Source organism: Natrix helvetica (assembly GCF_964273705.1).
Source record: "Natrix helvetica genome assembly, chromosome: 1".
In the NCBI taxonomy this organism is placed as follows: domain Eukaryota; kingdom Metazoa; phylum Chordata; class Lepidosauria; order Squamata; family Natricidae; genus Natrix; species Natrix helvetica.
In genome coordinates, this window is record NC_138548.1 from 200,021,509 (window position 1) to 200,043,207 (window position 21,699).

Here is a 21,699-nt window from a genome sequence, read left to right on the forward strand (position 1 = left end):
TACAGTAGTCCAAATGTTTATTAAATCACTGAAACAACAAACTTCAAAAACAGATGACTAATCAGCTAACAGTTCTTCAACGAACACTTGCAATGTCAGATTTTCACACTGAAACAGATGAAATATGAATAAAGAAGAGCATGGGATCATATGCAGAGTACTTTTAGCACATTCTCAAATCTCAGAGTCAGTTTCCAGGCATATCTGAAGTATTGGGAAAAGTAATGAGAAATCCGGAGGCTTTGTTCTAAACCAGTTTGCTAATTTTCCTGGGTTTACCCATCTTGACAGCTGATGTAGAGGTATTTCTTGATTTACAACCACAATTAGGACTAGAATTTTCATTGCTAACCAAGGCGGTTGTTATGCACAGTTATGCACAATTTTACAAACTTTTTTCTCATGATTATTAAGTGAATTAAATTACTGCAGTTGTTAAGTGAATCAAACATTTGTTATGCAAATCTGGCGCTACCCATTGACTTTTCTTATCAGACGCCATGTGGGAATGTCGCAAATGGCAACCCCAGGATGCTGCACCTATTGTAAATACATACCAGTTGCTAAGTGCCTGGATTTTGATGACATGACTGGGAGATGCTGCAACTGTTGTAAGTGTGAGCACCAGTGGTACTGTTGTAATTTCAAACAGTCGCTAAAGAAATGTTTACAAATTGAGGACTACCTGAATGTTTGTCGTAATCTACTTCAAGTGTCTACCTAGACAAAGCAAACGGGGAGAAAGAAGCTACAAGAGGCAGCCTGGAATCTAGTTGGTCTCAGAAACAATTTTCTAATGATTATTTCCCAGAAGTCCAAATCACGAGAGCCACTAACGTAACTCTTAAAGGAATATAGTACATACCTAGCTTCATGGAAGATCATATTGAGGGTTACCAGCTCTAGCAACTCACTACCCTTCAGATGCTTCTGGATCAATTAGCCAGCTATAAGCTGTTGCCCAGGGGACACCCAAATGTGTTAACAGCGCACATTCTTCGGGTAGGCTCCTTGACAATTGTGATGACACGCAGACAACACATTTGTATACCTGTCCTTTGTATCCTGATCAACACACAATTGGGAACCTCATGGCAGCACAAGAGAATGCAATGAATGTTACTAGTTTCTGGGCAAGGTCTGTTTAAATTGTATGTATTTTGATCGCGTTTTATATTTTATGTTGTACTGTATGCCTTATTTTAATGGTGAGGCTTCCTGCACTAATAAACCAAATGTAGGATACAAAATTCAAGGCCATCACTAAATGGTTCTCTTCTGCCACCCAGTGGTCATTCAGAGTTTTGCAATCCATTTAACATAGCTCTGATCAAACGGACAACTATTGTTCGTCTTATGGACCAGGTAGAACATATATACCTTGTGCAACAGCTGCTGGAGGTCAATAAGGAAGAGCTTTTGCCCTCAGATCCACATTGCTAGCATCCAAAATGCACCTGGGTAGCTATGCCTGCTTTTTAAGGACAGGTGTATCTAACTGAAGCTGATCTGGATTAGTGTCATTTTTCTTAGGTAGGGCAAACAGGACAGTTCCCAAAAGGCTGACAAACTGCAGATCCGCCTCAATCTTTTTCTCCAGCAGTAGCTGTGCCCCATTCACCCCACCAAAACTGAACCAAGCATTCCCACGCTGGGTGACCTCCCTTAACTACATGTACGGGAAATCAATGTAGAATGTGAAAGAGCAGGAAAGAGCACACAGTTAAAAGGAGGAAGGGCTTCCCTTAATACAAATCTTTACAACAAAAGTAAACTCCCAGGGTTAAATGTATGCAAACGTATGCAAATGTGAAGCACTGGAAGATGGGGTAAGGAGGAAAATAAGGATAGAAGATTTGGGCTGCACAATTCTTGGCTACTTCATATGGCAGCAAAGAAATGAATAAAAAGTGACCTCTTTCCTACCATCTAGTGGTAATTCAATTTTTGCAGCCAATATTTGGCAGTCCTAGAAAAGAAGGGAAGAAAAGTGACCCCCTTCTATCCGCCTCCCCACTTCAATTCATCTTGATGAGGATTTGTTCAGAGAACAGTTTTTTCAGCTGGGCCACTTCAGCTGAAAGTGAGGCCAGCTGACATTGCAGGGAACGGTTCTCTGCCTGGTGCTCAGGTTCTTGAGGGCCCCCGGGGACTTCTGTTTCACAAATACTCTCAACTGCCAGGATACCTGCAGAACACCCTGTGCTTGGTGGCTCTTTCCGTGTCACCAGCCCCCTCCATGTTCCTCCTGGTGAAGAAGGTGGGCAATGTCCAGATTGTTCTCCAGCTATCTCCTCTGACCCTACCGCCATTTTGAAGCGCAACTTGTGGGGAAGACCTTTGATGCTCTCCCCAGAGTCGTAACGGCCAACACGGCCTAGATCAGCTCCTTCAGCTGAAGCATCGGGTACTAGGCAATGCCTCTCATACATAATTCCTTCCTCTGACCTGTCACGCTCCTCAAAAAAGACAGGACTTCCCAGGTTGGAGCTTCCTGGGGTGGAAAAACCAGAGTCCTCAGAACTGGTAGCTGGCTCTGGATGGAAGGTGCCAGGGTAGTGGGGTAGTTCAGGAGCCACTGGGAAGTGCTGGGACAGAGTGGCTGACCGATGGAGTTCACTGGCCAGTGTAAGTGCTGGTTGATCTACTGGATCCCGGATCAAGCCAAAGCGAAACTTGAGAGCTAGGAGTTCTGCCTTCAGGCGGGCATTTTCCTCCAGCAGAGCCAAAACCCGTCCCTCCAGGGCCAAATCACTGACCCGCCGTTTCTCTCGAGAGCGTTTGGCTGCTTCGTTGTTCTTCTTCCTCTTGTCCCAGTAGCCATCATCCTTCTTCTCATCTGGGGTGAATTCACGCTTGCGCCGGGCCATGGACGAGGGCAACCCTTGATCTTTCTGCTGTGCCCCCAGGCTGCCAGCTGCCCTGAGCAGGGACTGGCTTAACAAGCTATTGACAGAGAGGAAAGACACCGTCTCCTCTGCAAAACAAGACACAGCAGTCTGGAGCTCACACACCGGCGTAGAATTTGGAGGTGCTGATAGTGGTTCTGATGGAGGCTGGGCTGGAGGTTCCTCCAAAGGCAGATCCATCTCCCCAAAGTCTGCAAGATGAGAAGAAGGAAAGCAAATCAGAGCGTGTTACAGCTGGATTTCCTCAGTGTACTACTTGGGGAGGGACAGCAAGGTCAAAGAGAAGGACATGCGTATACCCAGCCTGCTGTTTGGTGGCCAAGTGGTTAGAGATCTCTATAGTTCTGAATCTTGGGTATATGGACGCTCCCACAGCTTCAAGGCCTCAATCGTAAGACCACTTAATACACGCGATTTAGAAAACCTTAACTATATGTGGTTCACTGTTGGCTGCTTTGATAAGGTTTGATATCACCCCTCGCTACAGAAAGATGCAGTCCCATAACATACTTCCCTATCAGCCACACTAAATTAACTGCACAGAGAATCACGGCAAAATATGAGGTTTCTAGAAGATGGCTATGTCTTCACACATCTAGAAGGCAGAGAGACAATCTTTAAAATGTTAACATTTATTAGTCATTCCTAAGATGTTTTTAACTGCATATTCATTTATCCTCAGAAGAGTCATCTAAGGAGATAATATACTATTTATGACTCATCTGCAGATGGGCACCACCACCTCAATTCCTGTGGTGCTGCATGGGAAGGTTCGGGGGGGGGGGGCTTGGGAGGGATGTGAATGTCAATGTATGTCCCAGCTTATATATTCCCACCCAAGGCATGAAGGTCACCCCAGCTACACAGGTAAAGCAGACACCTAAAGTGAGCAGCAGTGATACAGGAAAAGGCTGGAAGCAAATGGTCACTTCGGTGACCACAGAGAAAGCATCAATTCATACTGTGTGGGAGAAGGCAATGGTAAACCACTCCTGCATTTTTACCAAGAAAACCATACAGACATAAAATTTTAAACATTTGATGGCACAGTGCTGAATTATGGACCCTTCAAGTCAGATGGCCCTTAACAGCTGAGGATATTTGGAGTACTAATGATAACAGTATTTATGAACTGACTGGATTAAAATCTTTGGGATATCTAATTGCTGATCTTGTCACTTAGGAAAAGAAAATCCAAAACCGTAAAAACAGAATTACAGTAGGAACATGGAATGTAAGAAGCATGAACAGATGAAAACTGAAATATGAAATAAAATTACATATATTAACATGTTAGGCATCAGAGAATTGAAATGGGCCAGGATTAGACACTTTAATCAGAGAGATCACACCGCTTATCACTTAGAATGTGAAAAACAACGAAGGAGTGGAGTTGCTTTTATAGTTAGGAAGGGCACAGCAAGAACAGTACTTAGCTACAATATATTCAGCGACTGAATAATATTGATTAGATTTTTGTGAACAACTTTTTAATGAGACACTCATCCAGATTTGTGCTCTTGATACAAATTTGTGATTACTTATACAAAAGAAGAAGAGGTTGATGAGTTTTAGGATTAAGTTAAATTTGAAATTGACAGACTGCTGGCAAGTTGTGCTGTTTGTGATTGGGGATTGGGGACTGGAATGGCAAGGTTGGAAATATTAAGGAAAACGCAGTTGGACTGTATGGCTTAAGAAATCAAAATGAAACAGTGGAACAACCTATCCATTTCTGCTAGTGCAATTAGTTCTTCATAGCCAACACTGACTTCAAGTTGGATTGAAAGAAGGTGGGTATAATTTTAAAACTGGAGCAAAACAGCCAAGAACAATAACCAGTTGCATTTGGTAGAGCAGCCACGAAGGCCTTGGAAAAGATATTCACTTGCTGTGATGTGTCTACTGTATCCACAAAGATCAAAATAGTGCAAGCAATGGTATTCCTTGTGACCCTCTGTGAAAGCAAAAGTTGGACTTTGAAGAACTGGGATAATGCTCCAAACCCATTTCTCAGAGTAATTGAACTAGCAATGCATACACTTGCCTTAATACTTACATTTATACCTTCAAATAATTTTATCTTCTACCAGATACACTATGCAAAATACATTTGATTGGCTCAAGGCTACCTTCTGAAAGTGTGGTTTTTTTTTAAAGCTATCCATGGTGGGGATTTTTTTTTAAAAAAAAGAAAGGATTCTTCAACAAGAAACAAAATCAAAATTCATACAATAGCTATAATACAACTATTGCGTAACATCACATTAAAGCTGTGATCAGGTAGAGCATATTACATAAAATTTAATTCATGAATGAAGGATGGGTTCTTCAGCCCCAGTAGCACTTGAGGTATATATAAAACACATTAGAAAAATAAGTGACAAAAACAGGGAGCAATATCACTATGGATTCTACTGTTTACAGTCGTTCCAGGTTCCAAGAGCAAATAGAAGTGTTTATCTTCAACCCTTCGCCTGGCTTTTAGAAAAGAGTAAAACGGTTTATTTCCTCATTCTGCATTCCAGGCTCTGTCGTACCTAGGACACGCTCCCACCTCTCCCACCCACGGCTCCCCTATTACCCAGTTCATCTGCAACATCCTGGCCAAGAACAGGACTAGACATGCCATCCTATCAAAAGAGCCTGAGCAAAAACTCAATTCAGTTAGCAAAATCACCAGAAAAGCCACAACTTTGCCCTCCTACTGCCATCCCTAACGTTATTTACTTCTCTCGTGGGCTGTTTCACTTGGCAGAGTTGAAATCCTTATCCACGAGACCTTGAACTAGCAGATCTACAGAGCGTACATTTAGAGCTATGATGGGCTGCAAGATGCTCCACATATACTGTAGCTATCCATGCGAGTGACTTATAGCTTCATTCAATGATTGCTATGGTGATTACATGCTAATGCAGATAAATCTGCAATGGCTAGATGATGCTATAAATTATTAGCCAAAGGAGTGGGCTGCCTTCTTCCCAGCTGAATTACAGTAATATTTAACAGTTCTTTTGATGAAAAAGTACTATCAAAAACAGAAAAACCACTGCTGTCACTGGCTACCCCTAGCCTGCTTCAGGAAGGTCTGAAACTCATGGATTGTTCTCCTTTGTTCTCATGCTGAGTTTAGGGACCAGGTGAGTACTGAGAGAGAGCCATGTGCGCAAGAACTGGACTCTCTTATTGCCCAGAGCAGAATGGCCTTAGAGAACAGTGCCTGGGCTTCAAAGCAGAAAGGCCTGCATTAACTTAAAGAAGACAGTGCAGTAACCTGATCCCGTTTCCTCAAGGCAAATTGACTGTGACTCCCAAGCAATTACTTGAAGTAGTTTTCACCCACAGCTAAAATTCCCTTAGAAAGGGAAACGCTACTTTAAAACCAGAGCAACCGAAAACAAAATTTGACCTGCCTTAAGTATGAGTTTGGAATAAGATGAAGATGGTATCATGAGGAAATAGTAATTGGTAGGGCACATTTGGGTCATGGTTGGGTGCAAGAGGGAAAAGGCCTGATGAGTACAGAAGGAGAACTTCATATTCCTCTTGTGAACATTGATTCTTGCTTGTTGACTGACGCTTACCCTATGCCAGTGGAATCTGGGTCATAGGTAGCCATTCCTGCAGGGTACGGCTCAGACCAGAAACCCTGACTAGATCGTTAAGAGAGGCATTTTTGAGGGGGGGGGGAGCCTTGCTTTTCAGGCTACCTGAGTGAAGCAATGTTTTAAGATAGCTATGTCTTATTCTGAAAACATACGTTGCAAACTCAGAACCAATAATATGTTCAGCTCTAAAAGGATGACCCATCTATCATTTGGGAAAACAAGGGATATGAAATCCTTCTACTGGATTACCCAAAGATCTTTTCTAACATCTGCTCTAACAACATCTATAACCATAGCAGCAGCATGGATTCTGCACATGCTCTGTACTTAAAGAGTCAAGTTCTGCACTAGGTCTAATGTTTCAGAATAATTTCAGAGGAAATACAACATACTCCTCCCTCCTCCAATGTAGATCTTCCATTGAGTACAAATGGAGTGGCTACAGAATGTTGGCTTCCAATAGAGGTTTGAGTAGGTAGAATTGCATCTAGGTAAGTGAAGAGAATTCCACAAAAAATACACATTTTATATCAATCCAGGGGATTTATATGCACAGCACTACAGCATTAAACCACACACTGTTTCTGTAGTATTTCTTAAAGTTTACAATGTTCTTATCACCACTTGTGGATATTGTATGAGAAGAACTATATTAGTTTATGATGATCAAAAAATCAGAAACCTGGTAGCACCTTTTTTGACATACAGTTCACTTCATCAGATACTTAAAGTGGCTAGAGCACCAGACTAATGTAGGATTTAAAAGTGGATGTGAATTTAGGAACTTCTCACTCAAGTCATCAAAAATTCCAGGAAATCTCAGAAGATTTCAACAAACATAATGGGCTGTTAGCATATTACAATTATTAACTGATAAATTGTTTAAAATCTATGTGACATGTAATTTGCAGGTTTTTGTGCAGATTTGCCTTCCCTCCCCGACTTTATATCATCATTTCGGGCAGTTTGTGGTGTCACAATATTCCACACACACAAGTACTATATAAGCATACTATATAAGCATATCAACATTCATATTATTAAAATAATTTGACGTTGTTTAAATCACATACTTCACCCCTTAATTTTTTTAAAAAAGAGATAAATAACCAGGTAAGTTTAAACTTGTTCACAGACAGTTTAACTTCCAATTCTACAACATCCTCTTATTCTAAGTGGGAGAAAACTTTGCTTAGCCATTCAAAAGTCCAAGGGAAGCATGCTCTGCACATGCTCAGAGGCATGTCCCGTCCCTAATAAGATAGTGGCCTCCAAGCCTTGAATGGAAAGAGATCCAGAAATGCATCTCCTGGTCGGGAGCTGGGGAGGGGGGAAGATGGTGCTGCTTTTTCTTTGTTCCCTCGGCAGATCGATGAGGAGAAACCCGAAGGAGCGGGCAGGCCTTAGGGTGAAAGTGGGGTGGGTGGGTGGGGTGTTTCCCTCCCGTTCTCCTTAGAGCTAGTAACGGGTTAGTGGGCGCTTCCGTTTAAGGCAGAGAGGCGGCGAAGGGAAAGAGGGCGGCGGGTGGACAGAATGAAACGGGGCGAAAGGGAAGGAGCTCACAAACCTACGAACAAAGGAGCAGAGCGACGCCGCTGCCCTTGGGAAAGTCTCCTCTGTAATTAGGCGCAGGGAGGGATTGGTTGACCCAGTTCTCAACAGGAGCGACCTATATCCTGCACGATCTCCTGACACGAACGTGTATTAATTGTTCGTAACTACGGGTCCTCCGAGTAACCGAGTGACGGAGTAGAACCCTCCCCCCGCCAAGCCTGAGATTCTCTGGAGCAAGAAGAGCTGGGATCAAACAGGAGAGCGACCAAGTCTAAAAGCGTCACTTTGTGGTGCCGTAACGGACGCGGCAATTGAAACTAATATCACACACACACACACAAACAAATTAAAAACTTGTAAGCAAAACAGAAACCGCGAGGCTTTTGGCTTAATCAACCTGCTTTGGCCCCTGAGAGAAGCCCACCCAAAGGCGTCTGCGGCCAGGCCTGCGTCTCCCTTCCGCCCCGGCGGCGTCACTTCGCTTGGCTGGAGGACGTCCGCTCCGCAGTCTGGACAAGGGGGGCCGCAGCGACAATTCGCAACTGCCACAGGCGCCTCCCCAGCGCATCAGAGACGCCCTCCCCGAACTGAGTTCAGCCGAGGACGCCGCCTTACCCGAGTTAACTCGGGCAGCCGGCCAGAGGGAAGAAAGCGCGAGTAGGAGCAGAGCCGCCGAGCCAGGCCAGCGGCGTGGCTAATGTTTCACGCCGGGTTGTCTTACCGCCTCGGGCTGCCCTCGAAGGAACCTTTCGCTCCACCCCGTCGGGCGACTTCCACCGCTTCGGCTTTTGCTAGAGCCCCCGAAGGACAACAGGCGCGCGCAGTCCACAAATACAGCAAAGCAGCAAGAAGCAGGTGCCTCCTCCAGCTGGGGAATCTGTGAGGACTATCCTCGTTCAAAGCATCCAGTTCGGGTTTCCCCCCTCCCTCTCCTCTCCCTTCCCCGTTCACGGGGGTCAAAGGATCTTTCACTATATTGCTGCAAAGGAGGATAACATATTTTAAAAATAAGTAAAAGTTGTCAAAAATAAAAGAAAGGATGATGCAGTCTGGAGTGGCTGATTATGTCATTGAGTCATTTTCAGGTCTATGGAGATTCTGTCATCCAGTTCTTGGTTGCCCCAAAGATGCTTTTTTCAAGAGGCAAACTGGACTTTCTGGTTTTTCTTTGAAGACGTTTCACTTCTCATCCAAGAAGCTTCTTCAGCTCTGACGAGGGGGTGTGTAAGGATTTATATTTCTTACAGACAGCTGGTCATTTGCATCCTTTTAGAGAGTTGTTGACGCACTTGGAGGTTTATCTGTCGTCAGGGTCACCTGAATAATGCAAATGTAGTCAACAAAATATATGTGGACATACTATAGATTGAATATATGTCTTCCTCTGTGCATGTTTCAGCCCTGTAATGGAAACCCTCTTACAACAATTTTAACACCCATCATTAAGTGATGCAGTTAAAATTGAGTCACGCACAATTTTATGTCTTTTGCTGCAGTTATTAAGCGAATCACACAGTTGCTAAGCACCTGAATTGTAATCACATGATCACAGGGATACTGGGGCAGTGGTCGTCCATGCAAGGACCAGTCATAAGTCACTTATTTTTAACTTTGTTGTAACTTCAAATGGTTGCTATATGAATGGTTATAAGTCAAGGACTACTTTTAGTTCCTATACAATTCATTGGACTTATCTCCAAATATACATGTACTCAGAACATTTTACTGATACGGTATAGAACTAGTTTCTGAAATGCAATTAAGGGAGTTGAATAGCATAAACTCTAAGGGAGGTCTGTCAAACTGGCAGCTCATGGGCTGGATATGGCCAGCACAGGTCATACCCACCCCAGCTTCACAAAAGGAAAAAAATGTCACAATACATTACGATCCAACCCGCAACATGATCGGGTTTGACACCCCTGCCGTTAAGTGATGTATCACTTAGCATCACTAAGCAACTTGCATTCATCTTTTGGAATAGGAATCAAGAGAGGCCAAATGAAACAGAGTGATGAAATACTGACAGGTATCCAAAGCTGAACTTGAGATACTTTCTGTGATTTTATTTTGAATTGAATTAGCCCTTCAGAGACCCACATGTAAGTTAAAAATGCATTCCTATGTGTTTTTAGTAATTCTAAGTAGAATTGCACAATATTTCAGTTGCCTTCCCTAATGGTGAGCAAAGAATGAATAATACTTGGTGTTTAATTGAATATTGAGATTAATTTGAAATCACTGAAAATGCATTTAAGCATTTAAAAAATCCAACATTATGGCTACTATTACTATTATTATATTTTCTGAAAAATTAAGTGCATCAAGACTTGATCCTGTAGGTATGGATGTGATCAACCAGCTTTCTACTGATTCTTTCTGTGTATCAACTTTCCCACCATCAGGCCTTTTGTATTCTTTCATCACCTCTTCCACTCTGTGGTTTCTGGCAGCTTTCTACAGCAGGTAATAATTTACTCGTACCTTCTAGGAAACTAGTACTGATGGGAGCAAAGTGAAATGAAAGAGGCAAACAAAATGGAACAAGTATGCGGTGTGTGTGTTAAAATGGTAGTTATTTACGGTAGCTGGTCCATAATGCATTACAAAAATCTTACATGAAATCTTACTTAATTTCAGTTACACCCTTGTTCATTTGTTGCCCAGCAGGTTCCTTGCCTCACCTTTTTTAGTTTTATTTACTAAATTCTTTTCCTTTAAAATATGAGAAGTAGGCCAACTGCAGAGCAAAGCACCAGTGTAGATTATTTTCAATAATGCCACTGGGCTTTACATCAGTGGTGAGTTTCCTTTTTTTTTTTACCACCAGTTTGCTCATGTTTGCTCACACAACGCTTCTGTGCATGCACAGAAGCGTCCGGGCAGGTGGGCAGAGCCTCTTGCTGCAGCTACTACTGGTTCGCCCGATCCAAGCCGAACCGGCAGCAACCCACCTCTGCTTTACAAGGATCCCACACACATTGTTGGCAATTAAACTTTATAAATGCCTGCAGTTCGGAAATGCATGTTTGGTCTGGAAACAGGTCCACCTGAGAGTGGTACCCTGTGATAATGGATAGCATCATCAAGTGGTTAGAGGGTGTGATGTGGTGTAGCGTAGTGGGGAATCCAGTTCTCCACTTATGCTTTTTATGAAATCAATAGCTGAAAATATTTTGCACAGCAGCCTTATACTGAATGTGCAACTCCATCTATGGCAGCCATTTTCAGACAGCACCATAACAGGCTCTCCAGACTGTAAAGTTGGCTAGTGACTCAGAAAACTTTCATACAACTTTCCTTACTTTAGTTTACATATCCTGTCTGTTTGGGGAATGGTGATAATTCATTTGTGGGGGCTGGGGTCAGAGGAGCTTCTATTGTGAATTCATTCAACTCACATGGGATGCAGCATGGTACCATCCCACTAACTTGCACATAACACAGGTTGTCAAACTCAAGGCCCAGGGGCTGGATCTGGCCCCAGAGTGCTTAAATCTGGCCCGCAAGGCCGTATTGGAAACAGTGGAGGACTGGTCCACAGTGCCTCTGCCAGCAAAAACAGAGCTTGGGAGGACTGCATGCAGCCCTCCCAAGCTCCATTTTCAGCTACAACTCTTTCCTGCAGCCCTCTGCCAGCGAAAATGTTTTTGTTTTCGTTGGCAGAATGCTCGGGCCACCACAGGCACCCCCACCCCCGACATGAGTGACATCGAACTGGTCACACCTACCCTGGTTATGCTCCCCACCCCGGACGGAGGCCAAACACAACCCTGATGCGGCCCTCAATGAAATCAAGTTTGACACCCTTGACATAACACATTCAGTCTAGGCAATGCCGTCATCTGTTGCAACTCTCACCTTTTATTCTGTTGCTTTTTCAGTGCACTACATCTGTTAAGCGCTGGTGGGAAGTTTGTGGGTTTGTGTTTATTCCTGTTTTTGATTGTTCTAAGCCACTTAGGATTATTGTTTGAGATAGGCAACCATATAAAATAAATAAGTAAATGAAATGGAGTAGCTAGTTTTACAATATCTTTCAATTTGTAGTGCTGGAAATTGTGTGACAGCAGTATCTGAATGTGAAATACATGGGAACCTTGAAAATATGTTTTCTATCATGCAGTATTACAGCATGACTCCAACCTGTGAGTCCATATAGCCCAAAGGAGAACACAAAAAATGGAGTTACAGATATGAGGTGTACAGTAAATGCCGTATATCCTCAGTATCTACTTGCACGCTCAAGCTTATGTTTGTTTTGGCAGTGCGGTTCCAGTGAAACCAAGATTTTGATTCTAGCTTAATCCTCTCCTAGTTACATAAGCATGATCCAGGATGTGATAAACTTTTTTTGCCAGGTGGAAGGTACTTCAAACAAATGGGCAAACTGCCATAGCATTGTGTAGGTGCACTTGATGTAATCCACCTCTTTCCCAGCCTCTTTCTTGCAAACACACTCCATAGATTATGCAAGCACTTATTACTGTTATGTAAAGGGACTGGCATCAAACGAGTATACCTTGTACGATATCTCATATCATTTGATAACAGCTGGGAAACATCAACAAAAAAACACAGATGGTGATGAAGGGAGAAAACAGAAACAAGGTATTATTACCCATGAAGAACATATGCAAAGGTGCCATGCTCTCACAGAGAGGGACTCCTCCGGGTGCCGTCCACTAGGCAGTGCCAGAGGGCGGCACCCAGGAGTAGGGCCTTCTCTGTGATGGGCCCAGCCCTCTGGAATGACCTCCCCCCAGATATTAGGACAACGACTGATCTCCGCTCCTTCCGCACGAAACTCAAGACCCACCTGTTCCAACTAGCCGGCCTGGCTTAATTAGAACTCTCTAACCTCCCTGGCAATTTTAAACTGTAAATTTAAACCTTTTGGGTATTTTAATTGTTTTAATTGTTGTAATTTTATTGTTATTTATCTTAACTTTGTGGCTTTTATTTCTATCTGAATTGTTAAATGTTGATGTATTTACCTCCTCCTTGCCACACGCCTATATATTTGATTGTACGTCGCCCCGAGTCCCTTTCCGGAGAGGGCGCGACTGATAAATGGAATAAAATAAATAAAATAAATAAATGCTATCAGGCTGGATACATACAGTATGCTTAATAACACTTGGTTCCTCTCGTTCTCTTATCTGACTTGTAAATGGGTAGCTGAAATTCACTCTAAAAGGTTGTGGTGAATTTCAAGATGTGACAGCTCTATCCAAAGCAAGAATTATCAATATGAAACAAAGAACAATGTAATTCTAAAGAGGTCCTTTATATTAATTAGGGAGAATCCTGCTTTTGAATTAAAGCATGGAGCCAAGCACAATGCTGTGGATAGCTGGTTGAGACAAGGGGAGCCTGAAAGATAAGGAAAGGCAACCTAGTCATTATGAGCAGATTCATCTGATTTTCTTTTTTTTGTGGTTGCTCCATACTCCATTGAAATGCACTAAAAGCACCCTCTAAAACAGTGAGAAAACTAGAGTGATATTTTTTTTTTGCTCAAAATGTCTTATGCCACGCCAGGAAAGAGAAAAAGTAGAATGGCAGAAGGATGAAGAATGATAAGTTTTTTTTTTTAATATGAGAAATAAAAGACAAGCAAGGAGGGTGAACATGTGTGTACAGTGGGCTGGGAGGTCACAGCAGTGCATTCATTTTACAACATGCATCAGCATAGAACTTAATGTTCCCAGGTGGTTATTTATAGTGTTTGCTACTTCTTACTGCCTGTCCTCACTCTCTGCACTAGGATTAGCTGCTCTTAGCCAAGCCAACTGGGGAGGGAGGGATTGCTGGATTACCCAACAGGCCTGGAAAGGGAATAGAATGTAGTGCTGTGCAAAATACTGAAGATACACATATCTCATTGTTTTACAGATCAATGCCCTTCGTGTTACAGGAAAGCAAGCCAAACTAGATCTTTAGTGAATGGGACATGGCCTAGTAGTGATTCTAATGGCTGAGTTTCTTTTGTAAAACTATAGCTTTCCCCTTCGCTATTATACAGGAAAAAAAGGAAACAAGCTTCATTTTAAGAAATGCAAAGGAGCAAAATATGGACATTATTTGTTTGCCCATCCAAAGTTCTCCCAATCCTAAATAAAATGAAACATCATAGGAACCAAGCCCCAAATGCAATACTTCCTTTAATATTGCAGAAGAAATAACATGGATGTACTGTATTTAAGGAACCATAAAATACTGTACATTGAAAGACCCACTGAGAGAATTTGTTTTAGAATCAAAGCAACAATGTGTGGTTGGATGGCATATATCAGAGGTTTCTTCAATATCTTATTTATTATTACATTTGACAATTACATTTGTTTGCCGCCCATCTCTGCGTGGGGCTACTCTGGGCAGCTTACACAAGTAGAATGTAAAATTATAAAAAATGTAAATAGAACTACTGTAAAATAAGGAAACAATAAAAACAAATAACAAAAGTACAGCAATATGAATTAAAAGATGGGCAGGGAGGCAGCAGGATGAGCAAGGGGGGAGGTGGGGTCTGCTATTAATATAATAGCCACCTCCAATGTGGTACTCCCCTATTGTGTTCCCAGGCCAATGGGCAGAGCCAGCACTTATGGAGGAACAGGGAGATGGAGGCAGATCTCACACGGGGGAGGGGGGGATGTTCCGGTGCTGAGGCAGAGAAGACTTCTCCTTGATTCCACTGGCCAGAGTTTCTTGACAGACAGGATACACAACAAGTCTCTTTTGCTGGCACTAGTAAGATGCTCCTGACCTAGTAGGTTGAGATGGTTCATCAAGTAATCTGGACTCAAGCCATGGTGGGCTTTAAAGGTCATAACCAACACCTTGACCCTTGAAGTGACCTGGAAGCAAACCAGCAACCAGTGCAGCTCCTAGTCTACCAGTGGAACATGGGCCATTGTAGAGGCCTCAAAGACTGTTCACACTGCCACACTGCACTAACTCAAGCTTCTGAATGCATTTCAGGAGTAGCCCCATGTAAAGTAAATTGCCTGCCAAAACATTACTAGGGCTTGCAGGACTGAGCACAGGAAGTCCTGATTCAGGAAAGGCCACAGCTGGTGCACAAACCAATGTGGGGAAAAAAGCTTTCCTAGCCAGACCCACCACATGTTCTTTGAGCAGGAGTATGAAACCCTTTTCCTGACCATTATTTCAACAAGCAATTTGCTAGTTAAGAGGTTTGTTCTTCTGTATTTTAGTGTGTACATGCTAATTTATATGATAGTGGCAACTATCACATAACTATAAGAGTATTTGTCAAAACATATTGTGAAATAATATAAAATTAATTGGTTTAATTGGTTATTTTCATTACATACATTTTTATGCTAAATTGGAAATAAATCTACCATATTTAGTGCACACAATATTTTATCAAGGACCACATAATGCCATTATGAACTGATTAGGAGCCTGTTGCTAACTGTGAATTGCAATAGACTACATGTAGTCCATAATATAGAAAGAACCAAAGCTCTATGGTTGAAATTTGTTCATATGCTAAAGAGGTGTTAAATAAAAAAATAATAATTAAAAAAATAACTTGGTATAATAGATATCAATTAATACAAAATTTGATTAGGAGATCAAAATACATGTGCTTGGTATTTCTAGGAATATTTCTGCTTTCTCTAAACGTGGCTATATCCTTCTTTCGGTACTTTTCACAAATTGAAGCCTATATACAACATCTCTCTTTGTGTTGCGGGTCTACATATAAATTTGTTTATTTCAACCATGTTTTGACATTTCCATTGTTGTGTGTAGCAAAATGTTTTGCTACCTAACTAGAAATATCAAATGTCACTCACCTGTGAAAGACACAATGCCAAACAAATCACAGTATTTCAGTATACTTTTCATCTATCTGGAAATAAAATATGATATGAATAAGATAAGTAACAGTTTGAATTTTTCAAATACTCCCCAATTTGACAGTCTAATAATTTTCACTGATGTTGTTTAGATATTTATCAAGGGCATTCAGCTGGCCAAATAGTGTGACTCCAGATGACATACAAATATCTTCTACAACAAACACAAAACACAGTGAAAAACAACATACCACATTAGAAACTAATTAAAATAATAAAATAATGACTAGGGCTAAACTATACTGTAATTCATTCAATTGGAAGTCTATTCATTGTAATCAAAAGGCCTGAAGAAAGAGCCAGGTCATAGCTGCTTTTCTAAAGGCAAGAAGGTTCAGGCCCAACCATTTATTGGGGAAAGGTTGTTCCAAAACACATGTCCCAGCACGGAGAAAATATATTGCCAAGGTCCCATAAGTTGGAGTGCACTCTCCCTTTTGGGAAGCCTTTGGGACAGGCAGGTACCCTTGGATCAGGCAGTCCTATAAATAATCTGGTCCTATGTCATCTAGAGCTTTGCAGACAATAATCAGGACCTTAAATTGTGCCCAGAATCTAAAACACAGAGACTGCACTCCATTACACTTTCATTCACCTATTTTACATTCTTCCTTTATTCTTAGTTTCACAGACTCAAAAATCCCTTCCTTTCATCTTTGTCCTTTTCCTATTTACTCCTCTGGCATTCTAAATCATAATCTTCCACATACCTTATTAGTGCCATCAATTTAGTGCCATCAATTGATGGCCTCACAGATATTGACTTGCATCATCTAATATGATCAATCAAGGTTTTCACATAGCATTTTTTAGTAAGACAGAGAAAATAGACTTGTTTCCATACCCTACGCTACGGAGAACTGATCAGTTTGGGCATACTGGTGGCACTATGTCACAGATGCAATAAATGCCTAATTGTACCTTAAGCGTCCTCATGCTATTCAGAATCTGAAACTACTTTGCAGACAAATACAGACTGCTTTCTTCCCACCAAGCAGGAGGCATGCGCAGATTGTTGAGACACCCTTAGGATATGCTTTTAATATACCATAAGAATATGGCGATTGACGTATTGCCCAAAAAGTGAATTCCACCCTAAGGATACAGCATCAAAGGTATTAAGTATGCGTCACTAAAAATACTAACGCTTGCCATTTCCTCCGCGATTTATGGGAGCTGAACACGTGGCACGCGTCCTCTCCCATTGCTTTGGCTCTACTGGCTCTTGAGAAATATTCTCCCTCCCGAGAACAGGCCGAAGCACCCATTTTGCAATGTTACCATGGCAACGGGCACGGGGATCGATAAAAAATGAAGAATGGCGCAAGGGTTCGATTTCTCTCCGTGTGAGAAGCGTTGCTTCGTACTTTGCACTGATTTGAAAACGGGTAGGGTTGAAAATGGGAAGTCAATTCTAGCTCGGGACTTCTTCTAGCTCGGCCAATTCTAGCTCGGGACTTCACGAACAGGTTTGAGCGCTTTATAAGTCTATGAGAGGTACTCTTACTCTGAACTCTTCCTATATCTATCTTGTACGGCAACAACCAACCCAGTCTTGTCTCGGAGCTAACGGAGACTCAATCCACGTGGTCCGGAGGGGCGGGCATAAGCAGGTCCTGGGTATGATTGGTTGCGCGCTGTCTCCACCCACTCTCTCGCGGAGCCCTTCAGCGAAGAAACCAAAAGGGATTGAGCCCGCGTGGGTACCTGGGTCGCGCCTTTCCGACAATGGCGCCTAACGGCGATTTAATGGGGGCCGCCGAAGATGTTGCTGATCAGGTGAGAACCTCCCCCTCCCGAGCTTGAATGGTCTGGCCTGACCTACTCCTTCCGCGAATGAACCAGTGAGGGGAGCCGTACCATCTTTCCTCGGAGTAGGAGGGAGTGGTGCATCATCACGCCCATTTCGCTGACCCTCCCCGTCGCTTCTTGCCCGCCTCGAAAGTGACGGGCCGCGGTGTGCCCATGCTTGCCGGCAGCGGGGATGGAAGCGGCGCCGACGCTTTCCGTGCGTAGAGAGACATAACCGGCTGTCTCTCTAATGAGACGAGGCGCGATCTTGGCCATTGAGGCGCGAATCCCTCACGGAGAGTTCCTTCCTTTTAAGTCTCCTGCCCCCCCCTTATTTTTGGGAGGAGGAAAGGTGATTCCCCCCACACACACACACACCTCTTATCCGCCTCCCCCCTGCCTGCCTTCCTGGAGTCCATAGGTCGTTAACTTCTCAGTGAGGCAGGTGTAGAGCTTCTGGGTGCCTTATCAGAAAGGCTGAGAACAAGTTCACCCGCCGGTCACGATCGACTCCCACTCAATGCTCTGCCGCGTGACAGCTCCACTGTTTCCTTCCGGGTGTAATTTTAAGGAGCTGATTCACACCTTTAAAGCCCTACAGAGCACGCTCGGTTATTTCCTCTCTTGAGGGTATATATGCCCGTCCTACCAAATCAGAGAGGACAGATGCGTTTACTTTACTTATTTATGTCCTAACTTTATTAATTTCTCAATAACTCAAAGTGATAAACACACATTCCTCCTCCTGTTCGCCTCCACAGCAACATCCTTGTAAGGTGGTTGGGCTGAGATGACTGGCCCAAAGTCACCCAGCTGACTTCCATGGCTAAAGCAGGACTGGAACTCGCTGTCTCCAGGTCCCTTCCCTGAAATCTTGCCATACAGTGGGACCTCAGAAGCATGCCTTTTCCATAGTCCTGTCCTTACCTTACAGATCACCTTCCCTCCATGATTCAGCAGGCCCCACCATTTTAGCCTTCCTGGAGCCTATCAAGACCTGGCTATTTACCCAGACCCTGGATAGAATGAGGATATCTACAGCTGATTGTGGGGCATCTCAAGGGGGTGACCGAGGTGTTGGGTTTTTGTTTTTATGGTTTATAATTTTGTAGTTATTGGGTTTTATTGGTGTGAACTAATAAGGTGAGCAGCCATACAAAACTTTTAAAGAAAAATAAAAAATATTCCAAAATGAGATTTCAAAGCATGTTAGGCACATTATCTTGGTTATCTAACAACTGCAGTGTAAGACAGAACATTGATAGAGTCTGATGCAAAGGGGACTTGAAAAAAATTGCTGCCTTCCTAAAACTACATGTGCAACAGAGGCGAAACTATCTGGCTTCTACCTCATCCAGCTCTGCTAGCCAGCTCTTATGGTGACTCCTTGTCAGCTCTTGTGGTCTAGCTCAGTGGTCACCAACTGGTGATCCATGGACCATCGGTGGTCCACAGAAAAATTATTTGCATTTTTTATATTTCACTAAATATTATTTATCTTTTAAAAAATCATATTAGTGGTTTGCGGGATTTAAAACTATGAATTTAGTGGTCCCTGAGGTCCAAAAGATTGGTGAGCCCTGGTCTAGCCTATGCATTTGCCCTCTTTTGAGAGGGCTGCTGAGATTTTGCAAGGCATGCACTCAATGCCTTATTTAGGCATTTTGTTTCAAATAGTTATGAAATTCAGTGCTGAAACTAACTGATGCTGTCAAAGAGTTGCAGTCTTGTGTTCAGAAAATTGATTCTGCGACATTTAAGAACTACCGAGCATCTTAAGTAAAAGCAATATATCCTTATATTGTTCATTCTGACTTTTATCTTTTTTATGGCCTTCATGATATGCGTGAGGACCATTTTGGTGTAGTGGCTATGACATCAGGCTAGATACAGGAAAACTGTAAATTCTAATACTGTCTTGGGCACAAAGCCAGCTGGGGTGACCTTGGGCCAGTCACACACTCTCAGCCCTGGGGGAAAAGCAATGGCAAACCACTTAAAAGCTTGCCAACTGCAAGGACTAGTCTAAGCAATCACCAGGAATAATACTGACTTGAAAGTGCACATGTGCACAGATGTATATGTTATGAGTATATCAAAGGAGCTGCCACCACCAGATTGAGTTCATACTGTATCACGATCATTTATCCATGTCTTCTGCATTTAGGCAATACTAAATTCATCTGTGCAGAAGTAATTCCATATACCACAATTGCAGGTTATTTCATAAATCTAATTTATAGTGTGCTCAGTGAAAGCACGCACTGTGCTTTTCCATGCTTTAATTACAGTGGGCATGGGAAGGTAAATTGTACATGTAAGCATAGACTGGGATGCTTATTTACATAAATGATTATGAATATGGAGCCATGTAAGGTGGTTTCAGTTCTTCCAGAAGAATCTGCAACTAAATAATGTGATACTAATGTTTATAGAAATCGGTCTACTTTAAATTAGATATGTAAATCTACTCTCAGTAGATTTTTTAAAAAAGATATCATTAAAGATCTCTTTATAGATATACACATAAGGTATTTCCATAGTGAAAGAGTTGTTCTCTTAATCTTTGCGGTGAACTTAGCTTGGAAGACAGATTCATTTACTCAGCAGCAAGAACAAAGCATGCTATGTCCTGCCTTGGAGTCTCCTGGCAATCAGCACATGTTGAATATGAACAATTACAAGTTTCCTATGTTATTTTAAAACATATAATATAGGCCTTTCTTTAAAAAATAAGCATACACAATATTAATGCAAGATTAGTATATAAGTACAGTACAGGTATTCCTCGGCATACAGCCAGTTGCTTAGTGACCATCCAAAGTTACAACAGACCCAAAAAAGTATTTACAATCCAGATTTGAAGGCACCCCCCCACACACACGGTCACCTGATTGCACGTTGAGTGCTTGGCAACTGGACTGCATCTACCATATGGCTGTTAGCTGCATCCCATGGTCACACGATCAAAATTAATGAATTTTGTTTTGCCAGAAACTGGTGTTTACTTCTGATTTCCCATTGTAGACAATGGGTTCGCTTAATGAACATGGTGTCATCTAATCATGGTGATTTGCTAAATGACCACCTAAAAAAATGATGAAATTGGGTTGGACACATGATGACCTGCTTAATGTTTGGTCTGACTTATGACCGTAATTCTAGGCTCAGTTATGGTTGTAAATTGAAGACCATCTTTCATCTAAGTGCCCATGATCCATACTGATACTCCATTCTGTGTCTCAATTGACTGATGCATAGATTTATATTTTTCCTAAATAATGGATGCTAGAGGAGCTAGAGATCAAATTGCCAACATACGCTGGATCATGGAAAAAGCTAGGGAGTTCCAGAAAAACAACATATTTTGCTTCATTGACTATGCTAAAGCCTTTGATTGTGTGGAGCACAACAAATTGTGGCAAGTTCTTAAAGAGATGGAAGTACCAGACTATCTAATTTGTCTCTTGAGAAACCTATATGCAGGTCAAGAAGCAACAGTGAGAACTGGAGACAGAACCACTGATTGGTTCAAAATTGAGAAAGGAGTCCGGCAAGGCTGTATACTGTCTCCCTGCCTGTTTAACTTATATGCAGAGCACATCATGAGAAAGGCGGATCTAAATGAATCACAAGTTGGAATTAAGATTGCCAGGAGTAATATCAACAACCTCAGATATGCAGATGATACCACTCTAATGGCAGAAAATGAAGAGGACCTAGAGATTCTTGATGCGGGTGAAGGAGGAGAGTGCAAAAGTTGGCTTGAAACTCAACATTAAGAAAACTAAGATCATGGCATCTGGCCCTCTCAATTCCTGGCAAATAGATGGGGAAGAAATGGGGGTAGTGGCAGATTTTATTTTCCTGGGCTCCAAGATCACCGCAGATGAGGACTACTGCCAAGACATTAAAAGACACTTGCTCCTGGGGAAGAA

General features: G+C 42.4%; 3 protein-coding genes across 10 annotated transcripts in view; 2 read left to right on the forward strand and 1 right to left on the reverse strand.

Moving 5' to 3' along the window:
- LOC309383916 (uncharacterized protein) lies at nucleotides 1–17,843 on the reverse strand. Of its 8 annotated transcripts, none has more exons than XM_081936964.1 (3): nucleotides 17,831–17,843; nucleotides 15,908–15,963; nucleotides 1–3,100 (listed from the first exon to the last, which is right to left on the reverse strand). In XM_081936964.1, exons 2-3 carry the CDS (start codon nucleotides 15,957–15,959, stop codon nucleotides 2,019–2,021), a joined length of 1,134 nt encoding a protein of 377 aa, XP_081793090.1. In that variant the 5' UTR covers nucleotides 15,960–15,963; nucleotides 17,831–17,843; the 3' UTR covers nucleotides 1–2,018. The 8 variants fall into 8 exon arrangements, with proteins under 8 accessions (XP_081793090.1, XP_081793088.1, XP_081793089.1 ...); XM_081936962.1 differs by lacking the exon at nucleotides 17,831–17,843 and adding an exon at nucleotides 17,117–17,256; XM_081936963.1 differs by lacking the exon at nucleotides 17,831–17,843 and adding an exon at nucleotides 16,892–16,969.
- Nucleotides 5,999–21,699, forward strand: part of YJU2B (YJU2 splicing factor homolog B) — a 37,627-nt gene continuing 21,926 nt past the window's right edge. Inside the window, exon 1 of the mRNA XM_081936972.1 lies at nucleotides 5,999–6,008. The gene's annotated coding sequence lies outside the window, so the exon portion shown is untranslated. The remainder of the gene's footprint in view (nucleotides 6,009–21,699) is intronic.
- Nucleotides 17,600–21,699, forward strand: part of LOC309383918 (surfeit locus protein 4-like) — a 15,827-nt gene continuing 11,727 nt past the window's right edge. Inside the window, exon 1 of the mRNA XM_081936974.1 lies at nucleotides 17,600–17,749. Coding sequence (XP_081793100.1) covers nucleotides 17,699–17,749 — 51 coding nt within the window. The 5' untranslated portion in view covers nucleotides 17,600–17,698. The remainder of the gene's footprint in view (nucleotides 17,750–21,699) is intronic.